The 22,924-nt window shown below is 41.3% G+C and overlaps 3 protein-coding genes across 5 annotated transcripts; 1 reads left to right on the plus strand and 2 right to left on the minus strand.

Moving 5' to 3' along the window:
- The first annotated feature begins 196 nt into the window (after positions 1–196).
- Positions 197–5,928, plus strand: LOC124487007 (receptor-type tyrosine-protein phosphatase H). 2 transcript variants are annotated; one of them, XM_047048982.1, is made up of 12 exons: positions 197–256; positions 367–429; positions 1,169–1,257; positions 1,957–2,476; positions 2,655–2,903; positions 3,116–3,391; positions 3,492–3,612; positions 3,911–4,059; positions 4,228–4,500; positions 4,722–4,994; positions 5,159–5,250; positions 5,648–5,928. In XM_047048982.1, the coding sequence occupies exons 2-12, from the start codon at positions 402–404 to the stop codon at positions 5,720–5,722; spliced, it is 2,145 nt and encodes a 714-aa protein (XP_046904938.1). In that variant the 5' UTR covers positions 197–256; positions 367–401; the 3' UTR covers positions 5,723–5,928. The 2 variants fall into 2 exon arrangements, with proteins under 2 accessions (XP_046904938.1, XP_046904940.1); XM_047048984.1 differs by lacking the exons at positions 197–256; positions 367–429; positions 1,169–1,257 and having other exon boundaries at positions 2,063–2,148; positions 2,277–2,476.
- An 899-nt stretch (positions 5,929–6,827) lies between these two features.
- Positions 6,828–13,061, minus strand: si:dkey-219e21.2 (zinc-binding protein A33). The gene is made up of 10 exons (XM_047049222.1): positions 13,002–13,061; positions 12,588–12,641; positions 11,566–11,714; positions 11,202–11,300; positions 10,019–10,147; positions 9,729–9,848; positions 9,141–9,269; positions 8,248–8,326; positions 8,077–8,103; positions 6,828–7,936 (listed from the first exon to the last, which is right to left on the minus strand). The coding sequence occupies exons 2-10, from the start codon at positions 12,631–12,633 to the stop codon at positions 7,404–7,406; spliced, it is 1,311 nt and encodes a 436-aa protein (XP_046905178.1). The 5' UTR covers positions 12,634–12,641; positions 13,002–13,061; the 3' UTR covers positions 6,828–7,403.
- Positions 13,062–14,547: 1,486 nt separating this feature from the next.
- On the minus strand, positions 14,548–22,821 carry capgb (capping protein (actin filament), gelsolin-like b). 2 transcript variants are annotated; one of them, XM_047049105.1, is made up of 9 exons: positions 22,714–22,821; positions 19,146–19,339; positions 17,558–17,712; positions 16,723–16,884; positions 16,306–16,455; positions 15,992–16,078; positions 15,712–15,844; positions 15,477–15,568; positions 14,548–14,994 (listed from the first exon to the last, which is right to left on the minus strand). In XM_047049105.1, exons 1-9 carry the CDS (start codon positions 22,782–22,784, stop codon positions 14,929–14,931), a joined length of 1,110 nt encoding a protein of 369 aa, XP_046905061.1. In that variant the 5' UTR covers positions 22,785–22,821; the 3' UTR covers positions 14,548–14,928. The 2 variants fall into 2 exon arrangements, with proteins under 2 accessions (XP_046905061.1, XP_046905062.1); XM_047049106.1 differs by lacking the exon at positions 22,714–22,821 and adding an exon at positions 21,417–21,747.
- Positions 22,822–22,924: the final 103 nt, after the last annotated feature.

The following is a 22,924-nucleotide window of genomic DNA, read 5'->3' on the forward strand; positions in this document are numbered from 1 at the left end:
ACTTTTAGTTTTGCATGTAGGGACCATGCTCGTTGAGTCAGCCTGCCTTTATCAATACTCTGCTTGTGTATGGTAATGCAAAACAGCTGAATTCCTATGTCATTACTGATAACGGGTACTGTAGGCAACCTGAGTTCTCTTTACCTGTTTTGAATGTTTACCATTTTTTACATCCTCATATAGACTTTACAGCCTTTCAGGACACAGTTGTGCTTGCGATGCTTCGAGGCAAACCTGTGCGAATAAAGTAGGAAAGGTGATGCTTATAATCTGTTTTTTGGGGGGGTTCAGAACCAAAGCAACTTTTGTTGACAGTAATTCAGTAGTTATATTTTCAAATAATGTGTAGTTGGATTTTCTGACCAGAACCAGAATTAGACTCCATTGTCACAAATCTGAGGATGAACAGGATACATTTGATATTTTTGGGTGAGTAAAATATGTATATTTCAGATATTGCAAAGTGACACCTTTTCTTTGTTTAGGCTCCAAACTCCAACATTTAATTTGATAAAAAAAAGCCTTTGAAAGTGAAGTGCAAGTAAAGAAAGTACGCTTCTACAAAGGAAATATCATTCTTTCAATACATACATACATAGACGATTCTGTGCAAAGGGTAGTGATTTTATTATTTTTGCTTACAAAAACATGCTCAAATTTAATACTAGGTCTTAAAATGTAAAATTAATCATTGAGTACAACGAACCATGATAGAACATAAAACACTGACATCACTTTGAAAACAATTCTAAAAACATTTCATGGTTTTCTTTACATTAATTAAAACATTTAAGTGTTTTCATCCCAACAGTAGGGGGTGCAAATGCACCGCCTGCACCCGCGATAAAATTGCCTATGCATACATATTAAGTGGTAATATGTAATAAGGTATATGCAGTATAAAATGTTTTTGTTATGAACTTGCCACTGTTATAACAGCCCTTTAAATGTATTGAAAGAACGATATTCCCTTCCCCTCTCACTTAAACTGCATTGTCTGATACTTATAGTGCAGTGCATTAGTATTTGGACAGTGACAAACCAACTTTTGTTTTCAACCATGTTATCATGTAGTGTAAACAACCCAATTTGTATTTTATGATGGCATACTTCCTTACTTCCTGGACTAAAGGCAAACATTATGCAAAAACTAATCTCTCTCTTTCAGCTCTGTGTTGGGCGTGTTGTGGGGCTGAACCTCAGTACTACAAATTGTCCAATGCCTCCACCTGGGACCAGGCAAGACAGCACTGCCAGGTACAGGAACATCCAGATCAGGGGCCGTATTCACAAAACATTTTATTTCAACAGTAAAAGTTCTCCTAAATAGCAGTAAAAGTTCTTAGCTAAGAGTTTCCTCCTAAAACATATTCACAAAGCTGCTGACACCAACTTTTACGAAGGAATGGGGAGAAATCTTAAGCTAAGACAAAGGGTGGGGTTGACCTTGTTGCTATGGATGATGTCAACAAGCTTATTAACTATGACCACAGTGATTGGCTAATAGGGGATGGGTCTTTGTCAGTTCATTTCCTCATAGAAATATTGTAGAACGAGGTACAATGTTGCCATATTAAAATAAATATTTTAAATTGTAGGCTAAGTGCCACTAATTAAACTAATTATATGTTCAGCTAATTATCCGCCTCTTACATGTGCATCTCATAAACAAATGGTGAATATGCATAAAGGCAGCCGTATGAATTGTCTATCTGGGGTGAGATGCACATGTAAGAGGCGAATAATTAGCTGCAACAAGCAACAACATCCATAGCAACAAGGTCAACCCCACCCTTTCTCTTAGTTAAAGATTTCTCCCCATTCCTTAGTAAAAGTTGGAGCTTTGTGAATATGTTTTAGGAGGAAACTCTTAGCTAAGAACTTTTACTGCTATTTAGGAGAACTCTTAGTGGTAAAATGCTCCATGTTCTAATTATTGTTGTTTCATTCTATCAGGTCTGCTACAAAGAGATGGTGAGCCTGAATCCTCAAAATGTCCTCCACCTGATCCAGAACCTCACCACCGATTACTGGATCGGGTTCCGCAAGAAGCTCAATGGCTCAGAACCCTGGTCTCGCTGGTCCAATGGTGAACCGATGTCCTTTCAGAACTGGTACCCAGGGCGACCTGTTCTATCCAAACCCAAGGTTCCGGTTGTCTATATAAATCATACGAACATCACATACGTAAAATCCGCATGTGGTTGTTGCTGCCAGAATGAGGAAACCACAAACAACAATACATTTGGGTTTAACGGAAATACTTCTGATTTTAGTACACTTCCACCAACGACTAAACTGACGACTATACCAACGACTATACCAATGACTATATTGGTATCTGAACCAGTGACCAATGGCACCACTACTGACGATGAGGTTGTTTACCTTGAGGACCCATGTGTGTCCATTGTCAGCTCCGGACTCTGGTTTGAAAAGAACTGCTCTGAACGTTTGCCCTATATTTGCTTTGAAGGTAAGCAGTTAGTTCTGTAGTTAATTGTTCAAGTTCTGTGTAAAATACTGATTTGAATACTTTGCATTTTGAATGTATAAATGGGATTTTACCTTGTTTATATGTGCATTCAAATGCCTTTGTCATTTGCTCTTCTTTTTCTCTTAACTGCCCCATCGCAACCAACACCTGTGCCTAGAACGCTTCTATGGCAAGGCTGAAGTGACCAACATAACCCTGCATAATGCTACCCTGACCTGGTTGGCTGGGCCTGGTGACATTAGTCACTACCTAGTGAACGTCAGAGGGGAACAAAACCGGACATTTAACCAAAGTGAACTGACCTATTATTTCACTAACCTGACCCCAGGTGCACTGTACACTGTTCAGGTGTTCCCCATCAAGTGTGAGAGAGAGCTCAACCCTCAAAATACATCCTTCTACACCAGTGAGTATTCTTATATTGTTATGGTTAATGGTAGCAATAAGTAGTGCTGCTAATACAAATACTGTTAGTTGTTATCACTGGTACATGTATTTTAGATTATGTTAAACTGTTGAATTGCTAAGCGATGTAATGTACTAAAAGGCTAGGAAGAGTAAAGACCAGAAATAAACAGAAGAACGTCAATGACAACAATCTTGCATCTTCCATTCTAGAACCTGACGTAGTCAACAACCTCAATGTTACCAACGTCACAGAAACAGCTGTGTTCTTGTCCTGGGATCCGCCATATGGAAAGTCTGATCTCTACCAGGTCAGGCATGGTGAAATGAAACTCCGTAGTAGTTTCATTTCTACTACAAAAACAAGTACAAAAACACCGTTTAAAGAAGTCGTCAATCTGACACCTGGAGGCTCCTACATGTTTGAGGTCAACGTTGAGGTCAACAACTCCAAAGAGGGAGATCGGGTGAACATTTCAGCCTTCACCAGTAAATGAACTATATTCAAGAGTGCTATCTGGCATTTTCCTTGATTTAAAAAAGAAAAAATACAATAATACCATTTAAAAAATGTCATTCTCTCTCACAGAACCAAGCACAGTTTTCGATCTGAAAGCCATCGACCCAAAGTCTAACTCTCTGCTTCTTAATTGGACACATCCAGCCGGAATCTATTCTAATTACAAGATCTGTGTGTCGTGGAAACATTTGTAAGCTGACCTTTATAACAATTTAAATGTACAAAATACATTTGAAATGTTCAAAATAAATGTCTATATATTCTACACTATTTTTAGTATACCATGATTTTAAAAATATGATTACATCAATTTGGTTCTTTAGTAAGGCAATCTATACATCTTTATCTGATCACTTACATTTACAACCATGGTCCAACATAAAATATATATTTTGACAAAAAATCTTTTAACACGATGATCCCCATTTTCGTTAACTTGAAAAGACCTTTGCAAATGTTCAATTGATGAAGTGCTGATCCTCCTACAGCACTGGGTACTGTAACACAACCAGCGGTGATAGTACCACTTTCAGTGTGGAGAACCTGCCTGCAGGCACCAGTGTGAACCTGAGCGTGGTGGTCCTGGTGCAGGACAACCCTCTGGAAGGAGACTCCTTCAATGAAACAGGCTTTACCGGTAAGGATGGTCGGATTGCAGTGTATAAATGAAAGGCTCAATGGATGGGCTGATGGATGAATGAATGTGTGAAATGCTGTTGAATGCATAGATGAATGACTGATGATTTCAAAGCTGCCATTTTTAAATAATCAACGTGTCTCTCTTTTTTTCTTTCTCTCTATCCAGCCCCAGGACCCGTATCTAACATAATAATGCTTACTGATACAAACTCTATTAACGCCACCTGGGTCTCACCTAATGGAAACTATGAGGTTTTCTGTTACAATTTAAGATTGGCAGACACCGACATGAGCCCTGATGTTGACCTATGTCTTTTTAACACAACCAAGAATCATGCTGAGTTTACAGATAAACATTCTTCTGTCAAATACAATCTGTCTATCCGGACCAAAAATGGAGACCTAAAAAGCGAATGGGTGTTCGAGACCAATTTCACATGTGAGTGACTGGAATTGAGTCTCATTGGGTTTCTCACTATCTTAGTGCTGTGGTGGGGTTAGGGGCTGGCCAGTCGCTTTGCCAATATTGCAGACTTGTGTGTTGCAAAGTATATGACTTTCTTACTGTTGACTTACAATTGCTCGCTCTCCCCTCTCATTTGTCTCCATTTAACCTTTTTCCCCTATTGTCTTCCTGGCTTTTCTCTTTTCTTCCCTCAGTGCCAAAGCCGCCACGAAATGCCAGGGTCATATCCAGCAACAGCAGCAGCGCCAATATCACGTGGGATCCCCCCGAGGATGCCTTAAAGGCAGTTGTGACCTACGAAGTCACGTATTTTGCGAAGTTCTGGAATGAGCGTGAGACGGTTGCTAACGTCACGAGTAACAGCCACACGTTTTTCAACCTGCGTCCTGGAACCAGTTACACATTTTCTATAGTCACAATTTCTGGAATTCATAAAAGCAACTCCGTTCCCACATCTAAGACAACAGGTAAATCATGCAAATGATAAACGTACACAACAATTTTTGGTGAATTTAATGCTCAAACATCCATCTAAATATGAACCAGCATGACAAGTGAATGTGGGTGTGTAAATATGTGTGTGACCTCTAATGTCCTTCCTTCACTTTTCCTCTCTTTCTCCTTCTCTCAGACCCAAATCCAAGTTTTTTATATCTGGACATGGAGTGCTCCGCTGCTACGGTTTCCAATTGTACGGATAATACCCTGAAAATTATGGAACAGGTAAGGTCAATAATGACAAGGAAGCTTACTGGCAATTAGTTTTTTTCCCTAGGTTTTTCTGTGAGGGGTACATGTACTTTTTCTCACACACATATACAACCAAACTAACCTAACATTCTAAAACCCACACACACAACTCACTTTTCAATCTTTTTTTTATGAGAGATTTTCAGTTGTACGTGAGCATGTAATCTTCCAGTTTGTGTGAGTGTTTTGTTTCGGTTAAAAGCATTTCACTTGCATGTGAGAATGTAAATGAGTTTATATGTGTGAGAAGAAAAGTGCATGTTCCTTCCACATACAGTATCACAATTACCGTACTTTAGTTATTCAGAATAACATACCTTACAGTCCCTCACGTTTTTAATTGTGGTTGTGTAAATTTGTTGTCTTGCAGTTACGAGAACACATAAAGAATACATTTCATCAACAAGTGTTTTGGAAACTAGATGAACAACCTGATGAAAGTTAAAGAGTTCAAACACTTTCAGAGTAATCACTGTATACTGTGCAGGTTTGGTTGTCACAGTCTGTTTTTAATGCAAAATACTTGTATATCTTTATCATGTAATTTCACCGTCATTTTCAAGATTCAGATTTTGTTTAAAAATTGGATTGAACTTTGTCTAGATGTGGAAACATTAGTCATGAATCATAAAATAAAATAAAAACACTTATCTGTTATCTGACTTTCTCGTGGTGTTTTTGTCATAAATACCAATATGAGACAGCATGGGAAGGAATTATGATTTACATAAAAGTATAGTGTGTTGAGCCAACAATATGGACAGTCATGCAGTCATCAGTTATGCAAAACCTCACTAGGTGTCCCCCATCTACAACAACTTTGATGCAGTACTGCTGGGTGGAGAGAACATGTTGTCAAGTTAACCTGTAATAACCTGTAATGGTGGAATGAATAAAACCGATCCACGTCAAAATGAAGTAAAACCAGAAGTAGCACCTGTAACATTGGAGGTGACTATCATGACTAACATGTGCTGTGTTGTGTCATGCTTGTATGTGAATATGTGAATAGCTAGTGATATTGTCTTTCAATGTGTGTTAAATGAGCCTCAAGTCAAAGCGGTTCTAACACAGACAGTAAAAAGACTCGGGGGCTTAGAACCTATGACTTCTTTCAAGAAAAATATGCTTTACCATAAAACGTGCTCTAATTTCACAAGAGGAAACATTTTTGTTTTTCTCTGGGTGGGCGTGCAGAACATTGATTTTCATACACTGTACTTTTCCATTTACTTCAGTTTGAATGAAGTGTTAATCAGAGGTTGATTTGGTTGTATCCACAAACTGTGGGCTGGTGTTAATGTGTTATCTCAGCATTTGACTGGGGAGGGAAGTGTGTTCATTCACTCATTTCTATGGGTCTGCCCAAACATTTACAAGCAAATACGTTTAGTTTAACAGCTGTAATGGTGTAGCAACTAAAGCACTTACATAATAAGATAATCTTTATCTTATGAACTTTGTTTCAAGCAAGCGCATCTATAGTTAAACATTACATTTTACGTAATATTAGTGGCATTAGAAATGAAGGTTTGCGACATGCGAAAATATATACATAGAGATTTTATTCTTTTTTTCTTTTAGTAAATGTTATTGCACAAAAGGAGAGGGTTTTTTTGTGAAATAAATCAATTTTTAAGGTTTTTATGTGCTGATTCCATCCTCACAAATGTGTGATTTAAACTCTGAAATTCTTGTACTGTAACAATATTTAATGGGGGAAGAAATTTGGTCCATACAAAGTGTATTTTCAAATATCAACACGTTCATATTGGGAAAGTGCAGAGTACGGTGCATAGATAAACAGATTTACACATAAATAGATATGGATAGATACATAGTATAATAGATAATATATACAGTAATACAAAAAAGGTATGCGTAAAAACTGTAGTTTTTTTTCATTTTTTGCTTGGTTGTTTTAATTTGAAAAAGTGTCAGATTGCATTTAGAGCTTAGGCATAGAAGGACACATATTAATGCCAATGCACTGTTGTTTTTAATGACAAAATCGAACTTGAACCCCTCGTTATTTGATTCTACTTAATTTGTTCTTCTCCTGAATGTAGAGGGTCCATCAGACACAGGCAGGGAAATGAGCATGGGACAAAGTATTTGGGGCGATTTTAAAACGCTGAGATTTCGTGTGGTGAGACGATGGTGATGAGCGTGCGTCCGTCCAGCGGCGCGAACAGCGGGTACAGCTTCTCTCTGAAGGTGCCTGTGAATGTGTAGATGTGCGACTTATTCTCTGCGTTGAAAAAGGAGATCTGCCCTTCCCCGTAATCTAGATAGATGCCCATCCGGCGTGGCACTAGACTGATTGGCAGCAGGGTCTCAGGGTTGGTGCAGGCGTAAAACTGCCGTGTGCTTCGCCACAGCGACCAGTACCCGGACCGGGGGTTCATGGGAAAGCGGCCTAGGCGTTTGGAGTCGCCGGTGGTCAGACCGATGCGCCAGTAGCCATTGTTGGCAATGTCAACTTCCCAGTAGTGGCGCCCGCTGGAGTATCCCTCCCAGCCCAGCACGCCAGGCCAGCTGTCGAAGCGCTGGGGGCTGTAGGGCAGGGCTGACTCAGTCCGGCCCTCCTGGACCTTTAGGTAGTCATCTGAGAGCTGCAGCCATGGGTGGTTGGTTAATGGGTCAAGGGTTACGTCAGCTGCAATGTGAAAAAGATAGACATTTGAGAAATCTTTCCAATCTGGTCTTATTTTTCATGCTTTAGTTAGTCTGGTGGTTTGTGTGTTTTGTAAATGCAATGTTTTCCCTGGTGTATGTTCAGACCGGAGGTCCTCTTACCTGAGGCACTGCTGATCCAACTCCACACTACAAAAGAAAAAAGAATCCTTTAGATTCAGCTTCCATTTAAGTGTTTTAAAACACGTTGCTGTGCAAGTTGAACTGAAATACTTCCTTAAGTCGAAATGGTTTGTGACTATTTCAGTCTCTTCTTTGTCAAATATCCCTCACCTGACTTAGGTATGTATCTTGGTGCTCCAGCTTTCCAGGTATGTTGCTTAGCTGATAACCATAGCTGTGGAATCATATCCTGAAGAACATAACAAGAGAAATATGGTATTACTATGTTAGATTGGGGCCTAATAGTTTTGGAACAATTGTTATTGTTTCTAATCAAATTGACATACACAACAAATTATTTCAGTAATGCTCATCCTTCTTGTAGTTAACTTAAAGCTGCAGTAGGTAACATAAAATATATTTAAATATGACCAACTGCAACCCCAATTTTTGTCTGAACTCCTGCGCTCTGGTTTGAGTGACCCAAAAAACTGAGCTTAACACAACATGTTTATAGGGGGAAAAACTGGTATTTTTTGCTGAAAGAATTGAAATAAAGATTGTACCTATCATACCGCCATGCAGATAACACATTCTTTGGCCCTGCAATGCTGATACCCATAACTTAATAAAATAAAGGACACAGCGTATCTATATTCTGTTGTGGTCAGTGTTCTTATCAACATGTTTTATTATTCCACCACATGCCAAGCATCTCAATAGATACAGCTAAATAGACAACTGTCAATCATTCACTGTGGCTGAAATGCGGCAAGCATAAATGCGGCAAGCATAGATGCGTGAAGATCTTTGTGTGATATTTGCTTGGATTCTCTGTACTGTATTTTCCCATACAGTGATAGTTTGTTATAGTATAGAATTCACAACAAAGATAATCAAATGGAGGTTACAGGAGGTGCAGAATTGCAGCTAGCACGAAGATGCTAATTTTGGCTGACAAAAAGCGGTTTCAAAGATGGTGGTGTATAGAGGTTTACATATTTTTAAGTCAACTCAGCTTGATTTGCTCACACCAGCCTGGTTAGTGTTGTTGGGGGGCTCACCTTGCTGTCCTCCTTCAGCAGTGACCATGTGATGAACTCAAGCAAAGGCAGCAGGTTGACCAGCCTCTTCTTCCTCAGTCCCAGGAGACGCAGGACCTGACCCAACTCCTCGCTCTGCACCCCGCAGCTCTACACACACACACACACACACACACACACACACACACACACACACACACACACACACACACACACACACACACACACAAACAGACAGATACACACACCACACCACACACACAGACAGACAGACACACACACATGCACACACAACATACACCACACAGACAGACACACACACACACACAGCCAAACACACAGACAAACAGAGGTAAGTCAAAACAAAACACCCAGAAATAACTGTATTTCTATAACCTTTAGCCCAGATGATTAGCAGCTAGTGGCTTGGCACTGAACGAGTTCTTGGACATCAAATCTATTTCTATAAAACCCCTGGGAGCAAGCAGGAGATCTAATGAGCCTTGCTATCCTCCTGATAGATTAATCTCTACAGAAGTCCCAATTCTATACTTGTGAGTATTTATCAGTCTGACCGTTGGATCTTGATTCTCAGCCCTGACCTCTCACCTCTGAGGCGCTCTGCAGCTCCTTGGCCCACTCCATGATTCTCTGGAGCTCCTCGTTGAGGTCCTGTTCCCCCTTGACACGCCCCGTTTCCTTATCCTCCTCACGGCACTCCTTCGACAGCTGAGGACGCAAAGGGGATTAGGTTTAGACATTTTTTTAAACTGTTAACTGCTATGCAGATGTTTGATTAAGTTCCTGTAGAGTATAAGGAAGCATGATTTGCTTGTAAATCTTTTTTATTATTCTCTTTTACAGCGATAGGCACATGGATCCCATGGGACTTTGCTCACCTTGTCGACGTTATTCAGCTCGCTGGCCCACAGGAGGATGAGTTTCCTGCTCTCCTCCAGACTGCGCTCCGTACGGTGGTCGGCAGGGGGCACCCCTTGACTACTGCCCTCCTCTGGATCACTTTTCCCCTGAAACAAGACACAGGATCAAATACAGTGATACGGGTCTTTTGTTCGTGCAGGTTATTTGATGATAACGTCATCCTGATATGGAAGGCAGTTATATACAGTACAGCAATGTAACATTTTTGAAATATTGCTTGTTTTCAAAGCCTTACGCTCCAGGTGTGTGTAATCAACCAAGGTAATTAACGCCAGAATATCTGATGATGGAACTGAGGTGTATGTCTTCAGTTTACACAATTACACCCTCACTTGTAACTACATGTACAAGCACATCTCTGTAGTCTCTGTAAATCATTAGTACACAGCAATAAGAACTATCCTATCAGTTACATATGCCTGTGTCATTCACCTGGGGACGCTTAACTGTGTAAGCGTATCCAGTAGCAACGCTTATCCGATACGCGAGCAGCCATAAATCGTTTCCCATAATGGGAAATTGGGTGAAGGGTTATCTTCGTCACCAAAATTGACCAGAACTAGTTTTGAACGTTATCTTGTCTTACAAACTCTTAATGAAGATGAAAGATGAACTAAAACAACAATTTTTTTTCATGGACCAGTTAAAAAGTACATTGTTATACCATGAGAGGCAATAAAGAGACATTTGTCTGCCAGTGAAGTCTAATCCAGTACATGCAAATGAGGCAAACTCTCCTTTATCCTTTATCCTCTATTTCCTTGTCAAAAAAAATCTGAATTCTAGAGGTATTTACATAAACAAACTAGACATCAGAACTTGTGTGAACTTTGATCTTGAGCAGTTATTGAACTTGGCACATAATTAAATTGTTTGATAACACTCTTGCACGCAACCATTTGTATTCACTGATTCTCTTTACTTCATTGCTACTTTCTTGTTCCTTATTCGACCCCTTTTTTCTACTTCCCCAACTTTGCTCTTTAATATTATCTGCTCTCTTTCTGTTTCTGTAACTTACTCCTTTCTCTCTAAATATTTATATCAATCTCTTTTTTTATCCTTTGGCATTTCTGTCAACTGTATTGACAGAAATTCCCCTAAGCCCCTTTTGATCTAGTTTTCTCTCTTAGGGCCTACCTTGCAGACCTGGGCCACCTGCTCTTTCCAGTGATTGATAAAGTTGACACACTCCTGCAAGGTCTTCAGGTCCTTCAGGCCATTCTGGCGAGGGTGTTGCTGAAGAAGAGTGACACATTCACATACATCTGTATGAATGGACTAAAAGACCTAAAAAGCCACAGTGTGGCACATACAATGTACATAAACAATTATTTGGGACAAAGGACCCATGTATATAATAGAATACGATCACATTTCAAGTTTGAGACAGGTAATGAGCTGACTGTCAGATCAAGCTTATACCTGCTGTGTGTTGGTTTATTTGTGTGTACAGGCCAATGAGTGTGTGTGTATTCTGCTGTTTACTTTACACGGTGGGTACCTGCGAGCGTGTGGAAGGGGCGCTGCTCTTGAAGTGGCTGCTAGGGGCCGAGGAGTGGGCCTGGAGGTTCTCCTCAGGGAGGTTCCAACGCACCGCCCCAATGGAGTGACTCTGGGTGGACTCCTCTAGCCTCAGCCGAGAGGTCAGCTCTGGGGAGGAGAAGGGAGTGGAGGAAACATTGGGTTTCAGTCACAAACAGGAAGGATTTGTAAAATAAATCTTTTAAATCGTTTCTTTCTATGCAGTAATGTGTGTATAATTGTGGTTTGAAGTTATTAATGAAAGACACACTTTTTGAAAGGCATATGGTACAGCCATGGCCAAAAGTATTGGGAGCGACATACATTTTGTGTTTGCAAAGCTTGCTAGGCCTGGGCATAAAATGACTGCTAACGAAATTTCAGTAAGTCATATCATCAGTACAGGGGAAAGTGGGAACTAGTTCTAGCCAGGTGAAATCACTATCATTCTGATTGGATTTTAAGAGCAGATTGACTGCTGTAAAAAAGGGGACTCTTTGCATATATTGTTCCCTCCAAAAAAGCTTAAAAAAATATGAAATGTGCCTTACTGTGATTCCAATATTCTATAAAAACATGTAAAAACATTTTCCTTACATACTGAACCAGCAAACTGCAAAACACAACATTTATCATTGCCAAAACTTATGGCCACGACTGTACAGTCTTACAGGTAACTTACGTTTAAAACTTCTTTAACACTGAGATTTAGTATGTAATTTATGTCAAATTTATTTGGCAACAATTCCTCATTAAGTTTTGATGGTAATCTAAAACCAAATCATATGAAATCTATTATTTTATTGCCAGAAATGTCCAACTGGTAAGATGAAGGATTCACAGACGTCTTAGTATCAGTGATATGGCACATGCATCTCTGTAACCACAGGGTTTGTTTTAGATCAAATATTTTGGAAACATGCAGTCCAATATCTTCATCTAAATAACCTCAATATCCTCATCTAAATAACCTCAATGAAGGGCAAAGAAAGTGATACTTACTCGTCGTCTTGCTTTTCAGAATACTCTTCATCTCAAAGTGAGTCATCTCAAGTCCTACGTGAAAAAACATGCACCTTGAACATTTTCCAAAAGATGTCCAGCCATGAAGTAGTCATGTAATAATGCATCTAGGTAATAATCATGTAATAATGTATGTATGTATTTTTTTATGAATTTGAATACAAATATTTGTACAGCTGTAAAAATAAATTGGGGGAATGAACTGAAAGTTCTCATTTCTAACAGCGCAACATATTGCCATTATCAGGTTTAGTCAAAAACAACTAAATGCAATCAAAATATTGTAAAAAATAAAATAAAAATAGCATAAAAAACATGCAAATGACATGACCATAAATACATTTGATTAATCCATTTGACTAGGATTCTAAAATCGTGTACGTGATACCGTACCCTGTACTTGGAGAGGGCCAGCGCTCGGTCTTGCGGAGGGACAGACTGGGCGGCAGGCTCTGTGTGCTCATTGTTTTTGTTCCTCATCTAGATATTCTGACCTTGGGACTTTTTTATGGTCCTCAGCAGGGTCCAATGGGGAGAGAGCAGGGAACGATCTTGAAGGGGTACCAAGTGCAGCATGAACCTTCCCGCCTATCACACTTGGTTTACAGGAAACTCAGAGAGATCCATGCTTGTTTGTGATCGCTGAAGATAACAGGTCACGTCTTCTTTGCGTGTCAGACACCTTGATGACGCAGGTAGACCATTTCTCATTGGTCACAAGGTGGGTGTCGGTCAATTTAAAGGAGATAACGGCCTAAAGGTATATACTATGGCATCGGCAAACGCCCACTCATACGTGCTGACACATAGGCTATACTGGTGAATAAACAATTGTGATCCATTGAACCTTTCACCTAGTGGAGACTAATGGCTAACAAATAGACCACATTGCAACCATCAAGGTGTAACCAAAAAGGCGTTTAGTATACAGTCATAGCTTCAGATCATCAATTGGGCCCATCTATATAACCATGACACAGAACAAGCAATAGGTTACCTAATGCCAGTTTGCCCTTTATATACAAAGAGTCATAAAAGTGTTTGGTTGGCATCCAACCCATTTCACCCGATGATTGATTACCCTTTTTGCATGAAGACAGTTAAGGGATGGGATATCTTGTAGATGTTAATGTAATGCACGTACATGATTATTTACCAGAAATGTACCAGAGTATTAGTCTTAACTAGTGGTGGCTACAAACGATGTGTGTGTTTCTGAGTGTGTGTGTGATGTGTGGGGAGGGGGGTTGGAAGGGGGTTTTTTTAAAACCTATAAATGGATCAATATTGTGTCCGCAGGTTCTTTCTGTGCAGGTGTCAGCTATCTAATGTTAACCCCCCACCCTCCATCCCCATCCACAGCATCAGAGCCTAGGGTGAAGGTGAAAGCAGGCCATAAATGAATGACACCGTACAGAGTGTCAGAACCCTCTTTACTGTGCGCAACAGTAGCAACATGGTTGACCTCCACAAGGGTTCACGTACAATAGATACCATGTACATCTCTGCAATGTCCTTGCCCCAGTCAGGTGCTGTTGTTGTTGGACATGTGTTAACTTAACATGTGACATGTGTTCATTTAAATTCTATTCGACTATCTGGGTAGAATCTGATTCTGATGTGGTCTCATGTTTACTATCAGATAGCAGATGTACTACCCAGCAGGGGCGTGTTCAGGGAGTGGCCTCGGGTGGCACGGGCCACCCCTGAAATCTGATTGGCCACCCCAATATATGATTGGCTATATGCCCAGTCAGAGGCAGGCCACCCCTGGTGCCACCCCTATCAAACATTTCTGGACACGCCCCTGCTACCCAGATGGTCGAATATAATTTAAATTGAGATTCAAATCAAATAAATCCAAAGATTTTCCATAACAAACTCAATGTGACTGTCGTTGAAACACTACAAAAATTAAAAACAAAATCATGCAAATCAATTCAGGTTCAATTTTTTTTATTTCTTAGTATGTATGTTAGATTGTGGAGTAATTCCCTGGTGTTCTTCAACAAATGTAAAAAAAGAAAAGAAGAACCACATAATTTGGGGAATGTCTGTGTTGGCTTTGATAACCTTGAACCTTATTTGTGGTCCTAACATGAACTTATTTGACCTATTTCTTATCACAAACAGCTTTGAATCTATAAGGAGTACAGAGCACAGTACCTTAAAAATATATACAGTACATACAAGTAAACACATATAAAAAAAGATATGTTACTGCTGTAGCTCCTCCATGAGAACCGTTAGATAGGAAATACTAGAATATTCCATCGCTTTTTTGAGTGCAACATTAACTTGAGAGTTTCATAACCAATGTTTAATTCCAGTTCTTGAAGAACTGCTTGAAGATGACGGTCTCTCTCCCTTGAGGCAGAATCTCCACCTAGCCAACAAGGCACAGGGATTAAACAACAGCATTGTGACACACCACCTCTTTCATATATATAAAGCATATAACATCTAAGGTTCATGACCTGGACGGTTGAAAAATACAAACGTCTCAGTCACAAAGGACATTATTAAAGCTATGATTTAATTAGCTGATAAGACAAGGATTATAGGAGAGCTTTGCTTTTTCTTGATGCTCTGTTAAGATCAACCTAGAATGTGATTATTGTAATATCAATGATAACCATGAACATCTGCATAATAACACAACAGTAAAAATACAATGTGTGGGCACAAAGCAACAAAGACTGAACTTATTACATCCTAAAATTGGTCACCGAGTTATGCTGTAACAAGGTTTTCAGGACCCAGTGTTCACATACAGTAGCAACACCTTTTACATTCTTGCAATGACAGTCTATTCACCACTGGCCAGGTCACTCTCCCAAACAGCTTAGTTCCAAAAGCATGACTCACCTGTGTTTTCATCCTGGGGTAATTCATCTGTTTGATGAAGTCATCCGCCATCTTCAGGGCCTCCCTCTTCTCCTCCGCATTGGCACCAGTACCTGCAAATCACCAATGGAACAACATCTCATCCCAGGTTGCACCCACCATCCCTTTCACAGGACTCCCATTAACATTTCATTCCTTTGCTACGTTACGTGTGGCAGGGATTCGTCGTTCAAGGGTCAAGAGTTTTTTTTCTTACCTTTCCAGACGAAGATCTTTCCATTGGCTCCATTGTCCAAGATGAAGCAGTCGTCTCGCACCAACAGATCCTTGGCAAATGGGCTCTTCTCTGACACTTTGGTCATCGTCATCGAACCTGTCGCATCGGACACCTGTGAGGAACACGGTTAATTACATGTCCTGGGTCAGATTGTTTGTTGAATTAAGCTTTTGACCTTTATTACTTACTAAGTTATGGCATATAAGTGACTATTCTGCTATGTGCTAGTCTTAGGTTATTAAAAAACAGTTTCAGGAACCTTGAAGAGGGAGGCAGAGTTTGAGGCGTCAGCTTTGCTGTCTTCCTCTGGAGTGCTCTCAGCCAGCTCCAGCATTGGTCCCAGCACCTGTCAATCACATGGACGTGACTTATGAGGATGTGGTTTATGTTGTCGTAATCTAAAAACATTTTGATTAGCTAAAAACCTTTCTAGTATAAAAAACGTAACAACCAACTACTAACCCATGACTAACATTTGATAAAAAAACCTTCAATGGTAAATTTAGTAAACACCAGCAAACATTCAGAGATCCTTACTTACCTCAGTAACGACCCCGTGACCTCTCGTCTTACCTTGAGCATCTCAGGCGTCTCCTCTCCCTCGTTGATGTCGGTGATGCGGGCTTTCCCGTGCCGCTCCGTGTCTCGGATCAGGCTGGCGATCTCGCGGACCTTCTGCTTCTCGAAGATGTTGGCCTGAGAGCCGCTCCATGATATGATGGTCTACCACACCAATAACACAGGCCGACAAATAACCGACCAACCCCCTTCAGCTGTTTCTCTTGGCATTTGAACCACGCCAGCTTCGTCACATTTGATACATCTTATACAGCCCTTTAGATTAGCTACACAAAAGACGAATGTTCAATCATTCATTTCCCAAATCTTATCCCACCCCAAACGATAAACAGTTGTTGCCTGTTAACAGAGATTTCGAGTGGTTTGTGGTTTGTGTCTATCATCAGCAGTGGAGGACCCTGTCTCGCTCACCTCTCCCAGGTCCAGGATAAAGCAGTCCCCCTTGTTGAAGCTCTCCCAGCTCAGCGCCACCTCCTTGGCACGGATATTCCGCTTCCCCTTGATCTGGTAAAGCCTGTGGACGGGGGCCGAACCTGACTGGGGTCGTCTGAAACCCGACTCCACGCCACCCTCCTGTGTGAGTGTGTGATGAAAAAAGAAAATATGTGAAATAAAACAAAAAAATTGTATAGTAAGATTGAGGTAAGAAGGTAATTAAAGGTGCATTCGAAATGTGCTTTTTTATTAATACACTTGCTCATACATCCAAACTTACCAGTTCTTGAAAGATCAAGTGTGTATATGTTTGTTAACATTGTTTACTCAGCTAGTGGAAGTGCTGGGATAATCTTTCCGGAAAATAACTCAAAATGTCCATTGTTATATAAGCGGATAATTTAGTGATAATTTGGTAATAATGTCTCAGAAGGTCATAGAATAACAATGAGTTTTCTGTTTCTCAGAAATTTGAGAAGACAGCAACATATTGCTTTACAACATTTTTCATAAAAATATGTAGAGCCTAAAAGAACAGCATACACATAAAAAAAGGATTTTGATTAGTTTAGGATTTGTTTTAACAGATATTTTTTGATTTTCCTAGAAATGTGTCTTATTCCCCATCATTTCCAAATGCATTGCTCACTATGAATAACTTTAAAAGATCTCAAGGATTTAGTCTAAAATACAGTTTTGAGTGTATTGTATTTGGTTTGGGTGAAAAACAAGCAGCATTTTTTGGAGAAATCTCTCATGAGACTAGCACAGAGGGGTGTGTTTGGGTCAGATCCCGCCTCCTTCTGCCCACCTTGTAGCTGACTCCCCGAGGGAAGAGGATCATGAACTCAGGGGACTCATAGCCCTGGACCTGCCGATGCTGGATGGGGTCGCCACCCAGGAAGTTGTCCAACTGGGTAGCTAGCATAGCACATGCTACCTGCTCGTCACGAGACGATTTCTCACCTGCCACAGTAGACAGAGAGGGGGTGGGTCAGGGGATAAAGAGCATGCATTTTACTATGTTAAGGACAATATAGTTTGGTTTGTGGTGGTCATTTGAATAACATTTTTCACAAACCATAACTCAACACATTTTTGGTTAATTCTGTATGACAAATGTGTGTTTGTTTTTGTCTCAACAGTACACTTAAGTACACCTAGATCCTGAAATAGTCAGAAAACAGATAGGGTCAATGGGTAAAAAGGAGAAAGCAAGAGAAAGTAAGAGAAAGAGATAGCGAAGGGAAAAAGCTGGCCCTGGTTAGGAGGGGAGCGTTAAGTGTTGGAGGTGAAAGAGAGGACAGAGGGATGAGTAGAGCAGCAGAGCAAGGCCGGGGGGGGGGGGGGGTTGGGGTATCACACACACAAGGTGAACAGACAAGGAAACGGATACACACACAACTAGAGGGAACAAGCGGCGGACACACACACGACATCGCTGGGGTCAGGGGTCGTGTGCTGGGTCCCTGTGCTTGCGTGTGCACACACGTGTTTATAGACATGTTTGCGGGTGTGTTTGTGTGCGTTCGGTGAAAGTCAGTGGAGGGAGGGAGGGGGGGGGAATGAGGGCCAGGGCCAGATAGACAGGGCGCTTCAGATGAGGGCCCTCTTCATGCTGTGACAATCAGTTTAGTGTTACCTAAGCACCGGATACACGCTGGGAAACAACGGACACATTTGAGCACTGTAACAGCACTCCTGCATATTTGATGGCCTCTACACAAAACCCGCCCTTCCCTTTTTCCCTCGGGATCCCTTCCCTCCTTTAGCCACGCCCCCCGTTCCTCTTTCTCATTCCTTCTGTTGTCATCCTCCCGTCCATCTCATTTGGCCCTCTCTCCTCACATGATTATTCGTTTGGTTGTCCGCCTGGCTTTGTGTCGGGGCCATTAGCCAGAGGGTTATTAGTTACAGTAATTAGATGTGGTGTGTACACAAGTTGACTAGCTGCTTGACGAGGGCTTGGCGACACATAGTCAAGAGTACTCCACAATTTCTTGACATTGCTGTATTTGACCCAAGCTCAGTTATTGCACTGAAGGACCTTCACGTCTTCATACAACTTATGAAATACCCTAACTTATATAGTCTTTTTTTTACTATCATTGTCTGATATCGCTATAAAATCACAAAGCCATTGCAAATTACAACAGACTATATTTTAAGGCAGGGAGTTACTGTTTAACTAATACGGTGTTGCATTCCGTGTGATCTACTTCCAAGGCTTTGATGGCTAACAACCAAAGCTGATTCTTTGAAGGCCAACTTTTCAACTGCATGAGAAATATTAATTAATAATCAACCATTGCCAAGAATGTGTAGTGTTCAGTCGAGGTTCGAGCATCACTTCAAAACAATGAGTGCACTGACACCCCCCTGCTTCTCCAGAATCTCACCTATCCACATGTGCAGGTCTGCCCCCTGTTCTCCCCGGTTCTCCAGGACCAGGTAGGAGTCCCCGTTGAAGAAGGCCCCCACCTCTGAGGGCTCCAGCGGCACCGCCTTCATCTTCTCCACCCTCCACACCTTCAGGCCTGGCTCCCTGGTGTCAGGCCCGAACTGACCCGGCACTGCCTGGAAGTGGAGCATTCTGCAGGGGGGGGGGGGGGGTTGGAGGAGGAGACACGGGTGAGGCGGGTCAGGGGAGAATGGAAAGATGGATGGATGGGAGGGGAGAGAGGAAAAGTTGGGGATCTGACTTGAAGAGAGTGAGATCCATGGGACATGGGAATGCGAGGGTAGTGTAGGTGTGTAGTATCTGTGTGTGTTGACATTATGTTGACGTATCTTTCGAAGCATGGCTGTGTCTTGCACTGTAGATGAAGTCAAGGGAAAGTCAAAGAGGAATGACCGAAGAGGAGAGGTTACCATAGGATAACTATCTTATAATGTACGTCTGTACGATAACTACAGCTGTAGTCCTATACGCTGTTTATACTCTTGTAGCACCAATTCGGAGGAATTGGCAGAAAGTTGGAACTAGAAAACTACAAACATGCACACGCATACATATACAAACGTCCATGTAGTTAGATGTTTAGGAGAAGAGGACCAGAGGATGGGAAGAACACTTGAGAAAACGATTTCCCATACAACACTTGGTTGATGACAATCCTGTTATGCAAGACAATAAGGAAGCACGCAGTACCAATGCAACACCAGTGCCATTGTAGAAGGTGTGCCTCTGGACAAGCTGGATCACGTCTCACATTTTTACAATGGACAAAGTAACTCCTCCCTTTACAGTTTTGTAACTCTCTTTCCTTTATTTGACTTGCTCTCTCTCTCTCCCTTTCTCTTTCTCTCTCTTGCTCCACTTATCTCTCGTATGCTCTCTCTCCAGCAAACTAGAATTATAAGCCCTATAACTTTATGAGTAGTTGTTGCATGACCTAAATTGTCATTGATACAACAAAAACATAAACGAATGTTTATGGGACACCTACCACAAACTGATAAAAATGATATGCTATTTATACTGGTCATGTTTCTAAAGGAGTCCAAATAAAATGCTCTTTAGAACTTAATATTGTTTATATACAGTTGGGTAACACTTGTTGCTCACAACATACTCTCTGTCCTCACCCAAGACAGGGGGACAATTTAAATCTTGTGTTTCAGTAGTTCAGCCCAGTTTCACAGACATGGATTAAGTCTAGCCCTAAAGTAAGAGAAAAGTGCAATGAAGATCTCAATTGAAAATGTTTTATTCTAAAACTAGGCTTAATCCATGTCTGGGAAATTGGGCCTTTATGTTTAAGTTTGCAGACAGGAACCACTTTTAGTCTGTAACTATTGTAGTCTGATTGGGTTGGCATTACTATACAATAACTCCTTAAAAACGATTTGAGTAAAATTACTAAATGACTAAGTTGTCTTCACCAGAACAAAAATTCTAAGAATGTGTCTGTTGATCAGCATCTATGAAAACCTCAACTCTGACTTCCTTCCTCCACTTGACCACAAATACCTCACATACAAAGTGAGCCTCAGACACTTGGCCTACATCTTAAGTAAGAGAAAAAGCAAAGTGTGAAAGAAAGAACAAGTTGAAGTGGATGCAAACAAACTGTAAACTATGACCGCAATGCTAAACTATTGCCTAATCTTTAAATAAATACATCATTTGTGTGTTTGCATGGGTGTGCATTATCAGTGTGTCTGTCAGTGTGTGTGCATGTGTGCGTGCCACACAATCATAACAGTACATCACGTGACATTGTGCAGTTGGTGGCAATATTTAGGCAACCACCACGAGACACTTACTAACTGAATACAACCTAAGACTAACATTTATCTGAGTAGGCCCTACATTAACATTGTTCACTCATTGATCATTTTGTTCACAATAAATGCTGACCACAATAATTGCGTTTTTCTGATGAAAACATGTCGACGTCATACTTTTATTTACCAAGAGATCAATTTCAGGACACCTGACTAGTAGAAGTAGGCTTACTGTCAGAGTAAAAAGGCAACAGATAAAAAGAGAGTGATAATAAATACTTTAACGCAAACACAGAAATGCTAGGTAGGTCAGGAGGCTACGAGGACCACGAATGGAGCACACGTGCGGGCCTTAAAGTATTCGGGTTACAATGCTTGGACAGCCGGACCAACCCTGAAGAGTAAATAAAGAGAAAGAAAAAAACCCCGATCCACTTAACTGCATGATCCCTTCGACTTGCGCCGGCACGGTGTCTGACTCCGGCTCCATTCTGCCTGTCCGCTGGAGTGTGCTATGTGTGTGTACGTTTGTGTGTGAGAAAGGAGCGAGGGGCTCGGACAGCGAGGGAGGAGTGTGTTTGCGTTGGTTTACCTGGCCTGGTTAGTTTATATGGGGTAGGTAACTGGAGATAGAGTGATGATACCTGCGGGCTATGGCTAGCACGCCGTGTGGGGGAAGAGTCGGGTTCCTGACAAAGCTAAACACCACGCTGATAATTACTGTGCGTTGCTGGGCTGTTTACTACTGTCTCTCCATCGTTTTCTTCTGCCTCCCCTTTCCCTGCCACCTTCACACCTGTATGTCTTACCTGCCATGGGGGTGGAGAAAAAGTAGGAGTCTCCGCCCTAAAGGGTTTGAAATTGAGGCTTAACCTCACCATCAGCTTTCATCATTTTGTCTTCCTCTTTTGTGGCTTACATTGATTTTAGGGAACGACAACCATGACATGGAAGTAAAAGAGTCCAGGAAACATGGAGAATAGGAGAGGCAGTCACTCAGGAGAATCAGGACACATGCAGTGACAGACAGTGGGGTATAAGGTGGTGCATGACCCTTTGGCCCCAGCCAGTGGAGCGGGTCTTGGCGTCTGGTCAGACAGAGAGATGGAGGGAGAGCAAGAGATGGAGACACAGGGTCATAGATAGGGTGGCAAAGGTCAACGAGCTAGCCAGCCACCCATGCGTTCATAATCAGATGAGAGAAATATGAGAGCAGCCAATTTACAGGCAGGCACAGAGAGGAAGGGATGAAGGGAGGGAGGCAGGGAGAGATATGAGAGCAATTTGCTGATTGACAGTGTGTGTGTGTGTGTGTGTGTGCATGTGTGTGCGCACGCTTGTGTGTGTGTGTACGTGTATGTGTGAGAGAGAGATAAAGAGGGTCAGAAAGACCAATGAGGACAATCATGAAAATATGTATAAAGTACAATTAAAAAAAAGCAAAAGGCACGTACACTACGAAACTGAAACAGGGAAGGGTAAAAAGAAAGAGTGCAAAGTTCAGATTCAGATTTACCGGTTAGCAGAAGAGTGGAAGGAGGGAATTGGCGAGAGGGAGGGCAAAGGGAGTTTAGTGGTGGCTGAGTTTTATTGCTCCTCCACAGTCCATTTCAGAAAAGAATGCAAGAAGGAAAGATACAAAGGAGCGCCTTGGGTGGAAAAATCAACCTTTTAAAATGTAACAGAGAAAAAAAGTATTGAGAAGAAATCAGTTACAAAGTTCTTTAGCCAGCTTACCTTTCAGATTTGGGTGAGGTGGTTGCTATACAGAACCAGAAAACAGAGTGGGAGGAAATGCAGTCATGCATGAGGAAACGCGTCTCTACACACACACACAGACGTCCTCCACCCTGCTTCCTGCCTCATGAGGTTGTTGCCCAGCCTCCTGGCTTGGCCACAAAAGCAGAACAAATAACAAAAGTGCAGTGGTTGTGAAATGTAAAGAAAA

This window comes from Hypomesus transpacificus, chromosome 25 (genome assembly GCF_021917145.1).
Source record: "Hypomesus transpacificus isolate Combined female chromosome 25, fHypTra1, whole genome shotgun sequence".
Lineage (NCBI taxonomy): Eukaryota > Metazoa > Chordata > Actinopteri > Osmeriformes > Osmeridae > Hypomesus > Hypomesus transpacificus.

Excerpts from the sequence above, each read along its gene's own strand:
- LOC124487007 (XM_047048982.1), top strand. The coding sequence starts at position 402 with ATGAACAGGATACATTTGATATTTTTGG. Across the intron at positions 2,477-2,654 it reads GCCCTATATTTGCTTTGAAG|AACGCTTCTATGGCAAGGCT; the intron begins GTAAGCAGTTAG and ends ACCTGTGCCTAG. Across the intron at positions 2,904-3,115 it reads AAATACATCCTTCTACACCA|AACCTGACGTAGTCAACAAC; the intron begins GTGAGTATTCTT and ends CTTCCATTCTAG.
- si:dkey-219e21.2 (XM_047049222.1), bottom strand. The coding sequence starts at position 12,633 with ATGACTCACTTTGAGATGAAGAGTATTCTGAAAAGCAAGACGACGA. Across the intron at positions 8,327-9,140 it reads TGCTGAAGGAGGACAGCAAG|GATATGATTCCACAGCTATG; the intron begins GTGAGCCCCCCA and ends TATGTTCTTCAG. Across the intron at positions 8,104-8,247 it reads AAGATACATACCTAAGTCAG|TGTGGAGTTGGATCAGCAGT; the intron begins GTGAGGGATATT and ends TTTCTTTTGTAG.
- capgb (XM_047049105.1), bottom strand. The coding sequence starts at position 22,784 with ATGCATGACTGCATTTCCTCCCACTCTGTTTTCTGGTTCTGTATAGCA. Across the intron at positions 16,885-17,557 it reads CTCGGGGAGTCAGCTACAAG|GAGGGTGGCGTGGAGTCGGG; the intron begins GTGGGCAGAAGG and ends ACACTCACACAG. Across the intron at positions 15,845-15,991 it reads ACTCTGCCTCCCTCTTCAAG|GTGTCCGATGCGACAGGTTC; the intron begins GTTCCTGAAACT and ends TGTTCCTCACAG.